This window comes from Symphalangus syndactylus, chromosome 5 (genome assembly GCF_028878055.3).
Source record: "Symphalangus syndactylus isolate Jambi chromosome 5, NHGRI_mSymSyn1-v2.1_pri, whole genome shotgun sequence".
Taxonomy (NCBI): Eukaryota; Metazoa; Chordata; class Mammalia; order Primates; family Hylobatidae; genus Symphalangus; species Symphalangus syndactylus.
Window position 1 is genome coordinate 98,946,392 of NC_072427.2, and position 12,053 is coordinate 98,958,444.

Consider the following 12,053-nt stretch of genomic DNA (forward strand, 5'->3'; position numbering starts at 1 on the left):
GTGATGCATGGAGTGCGGTAATTCTTGAAGGTTGGGGCCATTTACTTCAGGAAACATCTCCTGAGGCTTTTAACTTGATGAGTTTTCTGTTGGCAGAAACAAGCCTTACCAGAAAGCTGTTGTTGAAAATATATGTGTCAATTTATATTTGCAAACTTTTGATATATGTGCTAGAGGAGGGTAAATCTTAGCATATTTGAGGCGACAGTTTTGCCTTTTCTTTTACTCAATTTATTTCATCATAGTTCTTTGCTCTTTTAAATTTAAACCTATGTGATTCTTAAAATGGGGCTGTGACTAACATTGGTTCTAAGTCTTTATTTATTGGCAAAACATATAGTTACATAGGCACATCCAGGTATCTTAGTATATACTTTAAAAAAATAAAGAACTCCAAGGCCTTGGTCAAAGCCTTTAGTGTTATTGAAATGCATATTTATTTATTTTACTTGTAAGAAATGTAGCATGTGCCATTCTTAGGAATTTAGATAATATAAATGGTTGTGCACAGACCGTTGATCTTTTTGTTTTTATCTTTTTTCTTGCTTCTTAAAGATACCAGAGAAGTGTGAACATATTGCTTTGAAATCTACTTGCTGCTAGTAAAAAAGAGATTGTCTTTCTTGGAAAATTCCCTCTGAGATTCCTGTGATGTGTGACCTGGTGGGGAATATTCCAGCCTGGGAATAGCTTAACATCTGGTGTCTGTATGAGTTACCCCTGAACTCACTGGAACATTCAATGGAGGGTTTCCCTTTGTGTTGCCACAAATTTTATTTCAGGAAAGATGTGCTGGTGATAGTTTCAGCAACGTTTTAGCCTGAACAGTGGAATTATAGAGTAAGTCCAGGATCAATGTGAAGGTATATTGTGTTCCAGGCTCTTTCGATCTCTTTGCAATGATCACGGTAATATCACTTCCTGCTTCGCCACGATGCCTTTTACTTTTTTGTCTATTGCGTGCCTTCCCTGGCTAGAAATTAGCTTCATGAGAGTAGGGGATGTGTCCCTTTTGTTCACTGCTGTATCTCTGGCTTCTAGAACATGGTACGTGCTCAGTGTGTATTTTCTGAATGAATGGCTCTATAGGTGGTTAAAAGAACCACTTCAGAGATATGCCCAGTTACTCTGTTTTTCTTCTTTCCTTTCCAGCTATTTTCATGTGCGTTATCTTAAGTGCATATAATTTGAAGTGCGCTAGAGAGACCTCATGGAACAAGAACAGGCTAAGTAGAGTCACAGTTGTCGAGCTTTGAAGATTTTTCTCTTTCCCACTGTGGGTAACAGAATTGTGTCATCAGGTCAGTGAGAGAGACTGTAAAAATATTAAGGAGGGACTTGAATTAACCTGGGGGGCCCCAGAAGGCTGAATCACACTTAGTGGTTTCACAATGTGAATTTCTGTTTGCAGGGCACGCTGTACCAGATTAATGTTCGCAGGTTGGATTTGCTCCCAGAAATAAACCCATTAATCTACTGCTAAGCAGAGAGCGGAATTTCTATTTTTTTCTATTTTATTTTGCCCATCCCCACCACCCCTCCATAGCCCTCCCAAAATGCCCCTAAAATCCAGGTTCTCAGAAGGCTGTGACCTTAAAGGGCAAGGCTTTTTTTTTTTTTTTTTTTTTTTGACTTTGATTTACTAGGAAAAGTTGATCAGACTTACACCTTGAGGTTTTCCATTTTTGATTGATTTTGAAGTATCATTAGAGCTCAAATAGAGCCAAAAAAACCGAAAAGTACTCATTGGCAGGGAGGGAAGGAGGTTACCAAATGCACCTCTAAGTTTTGTTTTTTGAAATATGTATATCATTTCAAACAGAAATTACTCCTTTGGTGAACATTTTGGTTTGTACTTTCAGAGTTTTCAATGTATAGATAGGAGCAGAACTTCAAATGTTTAGTAAGGAAGACAAGGTCAGCGGAGTTTCTGGCTGTCCAAAAGCAGTGCTCTCAGCTGTGGCCTGTGTCCGTCTTCCCCCTGGGCAGAGACAAGGCTAACTCCCTGATGCTCATATTTATGAGCTCATTTCATATCTCAGGGGACAGTCTCAGTAGATGATGTTATTGTTCACCTGCTCCCAGGTAAGAGTCCAAGAACCTACCAGGTGCATATAGGAAGTGATGCTGTTACTTACCCAACAACCCCTGTGAGCCAAGGTGTTCTGCCCTCCCTGCAGGCTGAGCTCTTTCTCTAAGATGCCTATACCTGTACTAATAGTAACTCAATTCTCCCCTTTTCCCCCGCTTTGCTGCAGACCATAAAACCATGGGAAACGCAGAAAGTCAGCATGTAGAGCACGAGTTTTATGGAGAAAAGCATGCCAGCCTGGGGCGCAAGCACACCTCCCGCTCCCTGCGCCTCTCACACAAGACGCGGAGGACCAGGCACGCTTCCTCGGGGAAGGTGATCCACAGGAACTCTGAAGTGAGCACCCGATCCAGCAGCACCCCCAGTATCCCCCAGTCCCTGGCTGAAAATGGCCTGGAGCCCTTCTCCCAAGACGGTACCCTAGAAGACTTCGGGAGCCCCATCTGGGTGGACCGAGTGGACATGGGCTTGAGACCTGTGTCTTACACTGACTCTTCTGTCACTCCCAGCGTAGACAGCAGCATCGTCCTCACAGCAGCCTCTGTGCAGAGCATGCCAGACTCTGAGGAGAGCAGGCTTTACGGGGATGACGCTACATATTTGGCTGAGGGAGGCAGGAGGCAGCATTCCTATACATCCAATGGGCCCACTTTCATGGAGACGGCGAGCTTTAAGAAGAAACGCTCCAAATCTGCAGACATCTGGCGGGAGGACAGCCTGGAATTCTCACTCTCTGATCTGAGCCAAGAACATTTAACAAGCAACGAAGAAATCTTGGGTTCCGCCGAAGAGAAGGACTGTGAGGAGGCTCGGGGGATGGAAACGCGGGCGAGTCCGCGGCAGCTCAGCACCTGTCAGAGAGCCAATTCCTTGGGTGACTTGTATGCTCAGAAAAACTCTGGAGTGACAGCAAACGGGGGGCCAGGGAGCAAATTTGCAGGCTACTGTCGGAATTTGGTGTCTGATATTCCCAATCTTGCAAACCATAAGATGCCACCAGCTGCTGCTGAAGAGACTCCTCCGTATAGTAATTATAACACACTTCCTTGTAGGAAATCTCACTGTCTCTCTGAAGGTGCCACCAACCCACAAATTAGCCATAGCAACAGCATGCAAGGCAGAAGAGCTAAAACAACTCAGGTAAAGTGATTGAAATTTGTTTCAATATTTTGGGAATGGTGCATGACTCTTTAAGTGCATGACTTTGCTCTTAGATTTCCATCTTTTAATCGGGTTTTACCCTGTTTGCCTGGTAGTTGCTGCAGCTGGTGCTGTTTTGGGAGGATTTCTCTTTCTTCTGCTTTGCCCCTCTTAGAGTTCTGTGGTTAAGAGGTGGGGATTAAGGGAAGTGTGTGGGGGGAGTGGCGATGTGATAGGAGTGGGAAAAAAGCTAGTAAGTTCATATTGGGAAACTGCTTCTACATCTTAGTTCTTCACCAGCATCCCACTTACTCAAGCTTCCTTTCTAACTTGGTCCTTCCCGTAGAAAAACAGGCATGGTGGGTTGCAGACTCTTGGAACTTATTTCTTCACTGCAGCAGGTGGGAGGAGGTTAGTCGGCAACTCCTCTGAGGAGGCATTTTAAATTCTGGGTGGGTTTGGGTCACTTGTCAGCTTCTCTCGGTGGTTGGCAGGCTCGCTGCCTTACCGGGAGCCATTTCAATTTCCTGTTCCGTGCGATGCTGGCCAGCCCTGTCTCTGGAGGGAGGTGTAGCGGAAGGAATAACATGGGTAGCTTCCAATTCTTACTTTGCAACCAGCTAGTTGTTTGACCTTGGGCAAACCCTGACTTCTAGTCATTCCTCTGAAAAATGGGGATAAAGATGCTCAGCTTGCCTGCTTCAGGGTCTAGTGCACGAAACCGTGGGGAGGAAACTAAGAGACTTCACTCCAGCCTGGGCAACAAAAGCGAGACTCCATCTCAAAAAATAAAAATAAAAAATAAAAAAGACTTTGAAAGTGTTTTCCTAGTGAATGGAGGCACCATTACCTTAGTTGGCAGTGATAATTAAAATTAGGATAATAAAATGTTGGGCAATTGAGCCGGCTTGGTGGCTGAGGCAGGGGGATGCTTTGAGCCTAGGAGTTTAAGTCCCACCTGGGCAACATAGTGAGACTCTGTGTCAATAAAAGAAAGAAAGAAAGAAATGTGGAGTAATCCTGCATGCATTGGGCCTTTCCTGGTACTTCTGTTCTCTGAGGCAGAGTTCAGGGAGTCTTGGCTTTTGCTGAGGATGTGGTGGTTTGTAGATGGTGCTTCAGGTTAAAATTCCAGACTGGGCCCGTTTGCCTTGAATGGCGGAGCAGCCTCAAGGTTGACCAGCAAACTTCCCTGCAGCTAGCACTCTGATTGCCCAGTAGGAGGTGGTGCTGCACCTTCTAGCCTTGCTCCAGTGCAAATCAAATGGGCATTTCAAGGGTATGTTCTGCTGGAAAGGGGGTCTAAATATAATGGGCATAGGATGGAGGACGTAGGGGAAGCCGAGAAAAAGAAAATTGGCATTAGACTCTCTGTGTTCCTGCCTGAGGATAGGTTTTGCTGATGGTGTCCAAGCCAGGTATCTTGGCTCCACCTCTTCTTACCTGAGTGACTTTGGGTAAGTTGTTCACGTTCTTGTAGCCTTAATTTCTTCATCTGTCAAATGGGGATGATAAGGTTTTTTGAGAAAGTAGAATGAAATAATATGTGAAGCATAGTGCGTGGTTCTTAGGAAGCAGCCAGTAAGGGCAACTTTGTTAGCTGTTGTAATTTTCATCATTGTTAGTGGAGGCATATGGGTTGAGGACCCGGGATAGTTGTTTGGATCAATATCCTGAGTACCTCATAAAGGTGGAAACAGTAGACACTGGGGACTCCAAAAGCTGAGAGGGAGGGGAGCAAGAGTTGAAAAACAAATTATTGGGTACTGTGTTCATTGTTTGGGTGATGGGTTCAATAGAAGCCCAAATCTCAGTATTGCACAATATATCCGTGTAACAAACATGCACGTGTACCCCTTGACTCTAAGAAAAGAAAAAAAACACTTGTGTCCTAGAAACCAAGTTGCTACCAAGGCTGCATCTGTGGTCTGAGAAGGTAAGCCCGAAGCTTGCCTCTAGATGCACTCCCTGAATTTTAAACCCATCTCTTCTGAATTGAGATTATGACACAAATGACCAGATAACCCACCTGCAGCCCCTCTGTCTACCCTACAAGGGCTACTTCTGCACTGTCAATTGGACAGATCATGAAGATATGTGACCTATTAAAGAGTCACCTGAAAGGGATTGAAGGGCTGTCTTGAAGGCATTGTCAGATTGGTACTGCAAGGCTGATTCAAAGAGATGATCTATGGGGCCTTCGGAGCTTAGAGAAGGATACAGTGACACAGACTGTTAAAAACAGAACAACACCTTCGACTTTCACTTTTACCTGAACAGTGCTCAGTTAGTGCATATGCTATGTAAGATTTGAGAGGGGTGCCCTGTTGTGTTTTGGCTCTCTGTGGTTCTGACACTAGGGATGGCTAGACCCCTGCTCTCCCCCACACTCGATGACTGATGGGGATTTGAGCCTTTGAGTTATAGCTACCCCCAGAAAATGGGCAAAGCAAAGGATAGTTCTCCCCTCCAGGTCTGGTACCACTGAAAGCTCTCATGTGTTGTTGTTATACGAAATTTCTATTCTTTGGCTTGTCACCTTCTAAAATTGTGAATATATGGAAGTGAGATCATCTAAAGGTGGTGGCTCATAAAATCACTGCTTAGGCAGCTTAATGTAATGGGAAGTGCCATTGGCCATGAATCCTAAGAAGTGCATTTGCATCCTGGCATGTGTGCTTACCCAGTGGTGACCTTGGGCCAGTCACTCCATCTTCTGTGCCCCAGGATCTGTTGCTGTCCAGTCTGAGTGACACCAGCCTCCCACAGGGCCATTAAGAGAACCAAATAGGATACCATGCATGGAAAGCTCTTGTGGAGCCTATAAAATGCATGGAAGTATTATTTTTGTATTGACTTCATATGTTGAGTGAGGATCTTTAATGACTTGAAACAAACCCCAGAATTATGCACAACACTATCCACCCGCCCACATTTCCTAGTCTAAGTTTGGCGTGTTCATCCAACGCGATTTCTTGAGAGCCCACTATGTTCCAAACAGTGTATTTTAAGAGGCAGTGGGTGTGGAAGCTTCCTTGAAAAGAATGCTTTTTTAAAAAAAATTTTTTCTTTTTTTTGGTAAAAGTTTTTGACCCAGGGGACCTCTCCAGTGAGCTTGAATCATAGATATTAAAGTCTCCTTGGCTGCCCTGGTGATGTAGTTGAATCTGTGATCATCCTGTCAGCAGTTTTACTCCCCAGAAAAGAGTTCCTGGCAGACATTTGACCCAAGAGCATGACCTCTAAGCCTGGAAGAAAACACATTTTATCTGAAATAATGTGAACAACTTCATTTGATTTGAAAATGATCAAAAATGGGTTTTTGGCCCTTTTTCCTGTTTTTGGATTTTTTCAGTAGTTGGATGGATTATTGAAATGTGAAGTCACTGGAGTTCACATTTAAGTCTTGAACGGTGGCACATACGTGCTACAGGGTCTGCTGGCAATTTTTGGTTTAATTCATGTATTTTATGAGCATGTTTGTTGTGCATACACATGTGCACTGTGCAGAAAAGTTTGTCTTGGGAGTCAATATGAGTAAAGCCTCATGCTATTTGAAGCAGAATTTATTTCTGTTGGTTTCTGTAAAAGTACTTAATAAGTTACTCCTTAGATTTAATTGATGGCTAGTTTGTCTTTGGGCCTGAACTTTATGAATTTCTTTGGTTACAGACAGAGGAGGGGGCTGCCTAGTGTCAGACAAAGAAGTTAGCAGCATATCTGAGCTTGCAACTTTGAGGTTGTTACCTCTTGGTTATTTGACTTCCATGGATCTCAGTGCCTCTTAAATGAGGCTGGAGATACTGCAAGGGAATGAGTGGAAAACTCTGGCACAGTTTTACACATACAAATGCTTAATAAATAGGAGTTGTTAGTTGTGATGGTGAAAATTGCCCTCATTGTTCTAGGGTTCAGCTCTCCCGTGTCTCTGAAACTTTCAGCGGGTGAGTTGGAGAGAGAGAGAACTCTGCTGTTTGATGGAGTCTTATAGCCAGGTTCTGTGTTCTGTGGGAAGCTTTGGCGTGGAGCCGTTGGTGCATGCTTGTGAGGAGAGCTTCATTCATCCACTTGGGAGATGAAGGAACACGGCCAGGTTGTACTGAGCATGTCTCTGGGAACCTCAGCCTCAGGAGAGCAGCAAGGAGCCCTGCTCTCGGAGCGTCCCTAGCCAGGTGTGGTGCTGGTGAAAAGGTTTGTGAGTTTCACTGGCCAGTTTCAGACACAGCAGCATTCCCAGAAAATAAAGAGATTAGGAGATAAGGTGTCACAACTGGACGAAAACCCAGGTATTGTTTTTTTTGAGACAGAGTCTCACTCTGTTGCCCAGGATGGAGTGCAGTGGCACAGTCTCGGCTCACTGCAACCTCTGCCTCCCAGGTTCAAGCGATTCTCATGCCTCAGCCCTCTGAGTAGCTGGAATTACAGGCACGCACCACTGCGCCTGGCTAATTTTTTGTATTTTTAGTAGAAACAGGGTTTCACCATGTCGGGCAGGCTGGCCTTAAATTCCTGATCTCTGGTAATCCTCCCGCCTCAGCCTCCCAAAGTGCTAGGATTACAGGCATGAGCCACCGCACCTGGCCAAAAACCCAAGTCTTCTGACTTGCTAATCAGGGAGGGCCTTTTCTTCCAAAGCACACACCCACACTGACTACCTCCCCCTGCTTGAAAAGGTTTCAGCTCAATATCCTCAGATTTTAAGATCAAAACCCTCAATTGTGGTACAGACATGAAAAAAAAAGGACTTGGCTGAAAAGAAAATTGTTACTGCCCACTCTTGTCACCTAAACCACTGATTACGGAGATAGGATGACTATAGCACAGCCATCCCTCACGGCTGCTTTCTTTGATAAGCAAGTAGTCGCATTGATGATTTCATTAATAACAAGGTAAAGAGTGCAGCATTGTCAGAGGAGGAGCTTGGGTTCCTAGAAAAATTGTCTTGATGTTTAAAATTTTGTGTTATTTTGCAACTGAGCTTCAGTGACTCAGAGATAAGTTTGTTTCCTGGGCTGAAAATGCACATCAACAACCATATGATTCTTGACCTTTGGTCACAGACTCTTGAGAATCAGATGAAAAATGTGGACGTTTTCCTTAGATAAAGACAGGGACCACCCTTATGCATATCATTTCAAGGAATCCATAGGTCCCGTAAAGTCTATCTAGAGGCTTCTTTCTGGTTAAGAACCTCAGGTTTTTATAAAACAAATTTTTTCATGTAAAATCGATTTTTAAAACACCCCCCTTTTTTTTTTCCCTTCTCCTCTGTCTTCTGTTTGATGCTTTTTTTTCTTTTCTCTTTATCTTTCTTTTTCTGGCACGTAAGTTAAGCAATGAGATATTTATTTTGCAAACAAATCCATGCATTTTTCAACAAGAATATATATCTTCTTTGCCAAGATATTTTTTTGGGAAGTGGGAAGGTGGGTAGGTAGTTGAGAGACAGCTTATGTCAGCCATTCTTAGACCTTTTTATACTCTTAAAAAGTAATTCAGGAGGCCGAGGTGGGCAGATCATTTCAGGTAAGGAGTTCGAGACCAGCCTTGCCTACATGGTGAAACCCCCGTCTCTACTAAAAATACAAAAATTAGCTGGGCGTGGTGGCGGGTGCCTGTAATCCCAACTACTTGAGAGGCTGAGGCACGAGAATCATTTGAACCCAGGAGGTGGAGGTTGCAGTGAGCCGAGATTGCACCACTGCCTTCCTGGGCGAGAGAGCGAGACTCTGTCTCAAAATATCTATATATATTTTATTAATATATATTTATATAAAAATATATATTTATTTATATTAAAAATATATTTTTTGACCAGCCTAGGAAACATAGTGAGACCTTGCCTCTAAAAAAAGAAAAGGAAAAATTAACTGGGCATGATGAGTACCTGTTGTCCCAGCTACTTGCAAGGCTGAGATGGGAAGATGGCTTGAACCCAGGAATTCGAGGCTTTCATGAGCCAGATCACACCACTGCACTCCAGCCTGGGTGACAGAATGAGAACCCTATCTCTAAAATAATACAATGTTTTATTCTCTAAAATAAAAGATGTGGGACAGAGGCATTGTTTTCCATTTTTGCAGATATCTATGATTTCTAGCTTAACAGAAGACACTAGCGTCTCATACCTACTTTTGCATTCACTCTCTTGCTATATGCTGTTTGGTTGGACCCTATGAGCAGAACCTGGACTTGCACAGGGTAGTTGGAAAAGGAAGAGCCTCACGGACTCCCTGGAAGTTTTTTAGGGACCCCTAGTCCATACTTTGAGAGCTGGTCATTTATGCTAATACAGGTTGGGAACATTCAGGATTATTATTATTATTATTATTTTTTGAGATAGGTTTCACTGTGTTTCCCAGGCTGGAGTGCAGTGGCTATTTACAGATATTATCATAGTGCACTGCGGCCTTGAACTCCTGGGCTCAAGAGATCCTCCTGCCTCAGCCTCTTGGGTAGCTGGGACTACAGGCATGGACCACTATGCCCACCAGTTCAGCTTTTGAGGATCACATTCTTAGGTCGGGTGCATTGGCTCATGCCTATAATCCCAGCATTTTGGGAGGCCGAGGTGGGAGGATCACTTGAATTCAGGAGTTCAAGACCAGCCCGGCCAACATAATGAGACCTTGTCTCTACCAAATTTCAAAAAAATTAGCCAGGTGTGGTGGTGTGTGCCTGTAGTCTCAGCTTCGTAGTGGGCTGAGGTGAGAGGATTGCTTCAGCCTGGGAGGTTGAGGCTACAGCAAGCTATGATCATGTCACTATATTCCACCAGCCTGCATGACAGAATGAGACCCTCTCTCAAAAAAGAAAAAAGAAAAAAAAAAAAAGATGACATTCCTAGTATAAGAATAGAGGAAAGTTGAGCTCCTTGACTCAAATTGTGTCATAACAACGTGTAATCATTGGTTTTTTACAGCATAACTGTAAATGTGTGACTGTTGGATGTGTCCATGAAGCCAGCCTGCCCTAAAGGCCTGACAGGGTCTCCATGGATCCCAATGGAGAACTTAGGAAACACCTGACAGGCCTGTCACATTGTCATTTGGGCCCAGTTGGCTTTGGACCACCAGTTGACCGAGTATCTAGCTTGGGCCATAAGATAGTTCAATATATCTTTCTGGTTTGTTTGGTTTTTTTTTGAGACGGAGTCTCGCTCTGTCACCAGGCTGGAGTGCAGTGGCGCAATCTCAGCTCACTACAACCTCCGCCTCCCGGGTTCAAGCAATTCTCCTGCCTCAGCCTCCGGAGTAGCTGGGACTACAGGCGCATTAATATTTGTATTTTTAGTAGAGACGGGGTTTCACCATGTTGGCCAGGATGGTCTAGATCTCTTGACTTCGTGATCCACCCGCCTTGGCCTCCAAAAGTGCTGGGATTACAGGCATGAGCCACCACGTCCGGCCTAATATATCTTTCTTACTTTCTCAATTTTTTTAAAAGAGTTTAAGAACAAAAATTTAAGTGAACTCCGATTGCATCCACACAAGACATAATCCAACTAGGCTGCTTGAAGCCTATAAATGTAAGCTTTATAGCTAGGACTCATTTGTCACCTCAACTTTAGTTGAGCATGAGCTGAGTTTGGAAATGACAAAACCTTTAACTCCAGCTGCATGCATTCCATGAGAAACTGTTTTCCTTGTTTTGAGATTGTGGTGGAAAATGAGCAGCAGTGAGTTCATTCAGCAATTATTTTTGAAGTGCCTTCCCCATGCCAGGCTCTATTCTTGGCACTTGGGATGCGTCAACGAGGAAAGATCCACAAGCTCGTGGAGCTCGTTGGGGTGAAGTGGGTGTGTGTGTGGCAGAAAACAGTTAGCATAATAAGTAAGCGATGTGCTGTGGAAGAAAGGGCATGTTGAGGAAGATGGGGTGAGGGGGATGTGGGGGGCAATTTCTGACCGGGTGGTCAGGGTGAGGGCAGACCTGGATAGGGACTTGAAGGAGAGGAGAGGAGGAGGGAGCTGGCTCCTGAGTTGCAATGTGGGAGGGTGCACAGCACATTCGAGCAAGGATGAGGAGCTCAGTGTGGCTGGGGTGGGGTGGGAGTGGGAGAGGAGATGCTGTGGAGAGGTTGGCATGGCAGTTGGAGGAAGCACAGAGAAGTCTTCTGGTTGTAGTAAAGGGGGGGACGTGAGTATTCTTGGGAGCGAGAAAGGTTGGGAGTATGCCCTGGAATGAGTTCTTCAATTTCACTAGTGGGTGGGGACATAGAAGCTCAAGTGCTAACGCGGGACACTGGGGGAGGGTCTTGAACAGCAGTCTGAGTCCTCCACATTGCTCCTGGAACATTTACCTGGCAGTGGTGTGCCAGATGGATTAATGGAAGGAAGATGGGTTAGGAGAGAGAGCTTATTGCTCAACCAGTGATGTGGCACTCGGAAGGGAAGAGGAAAAACTGAGTCTCTGATATATTATGGATAGTGAGGAGGGAGGGGAGGGATGACCGTAAGGTATAAGCACATACATAGAACAGCAGATGAAAGGAGAGGCAATGATTCATTTAACTTAGACATAAAGCGTCTCCAATCAGGAGTTAACCTGAAGGAACATTTCAAGCTTTTGCCAACTTACTTTGGAATCTCTTTTTAGTAACAGTAAGAATTTTGGTTCCAATGCTTGTAGCTGAAATTGTGAGTCACTCCCATTGGAAATTGTTAGAAGAAAAGGAATGGGTATCGGAAACATAAAAAGAAAGGCATAGAGATTTTGCCCTAAGAAAGGAAGGGGAGGAAAAATAGAGTTGATTTCCTATTCTGGCAAATCAGGGATGGCAATTATTAGTAATTGGTAATAGTGACCAGTAGTTACTAAT

At 44.2% G+C, this 12,053-nt stretch overlaps 1 protein-coding gene across 12 annotated transcripts in view; it reads left to right on the plus strand.

The window, feature by feature from the left end:
* Positions 1–12,053, plus strand: part of TIAM1 (TIAM Rac1 associated GEF 1) — a 458,079-nt gene that overhangs the window by 294,302 nt on the left and 151,724 nt on the right. For 11 of the 12 annotated variants that reach the window (XM_055279454.2, XM_055279461.2, XM_055279452.2 and 8 more), the window contains one exon: positions 2,259–3,232. In XM_055279454.2, coding sequence (XP_055135429.2) covers positions 2,270–3,232 — 963 coding nt within the window. In that variant the 5' untranslated portion in view covers positions 2,259–2,269. Of the gene's footprint in view, positions 1–1,152; positions 1,302–2,258; positions 3,233–12,053 lie in introns of all 12 variants that reach the window. The other variant, XM_063640603.1, reaches the window with a different exon arrangement.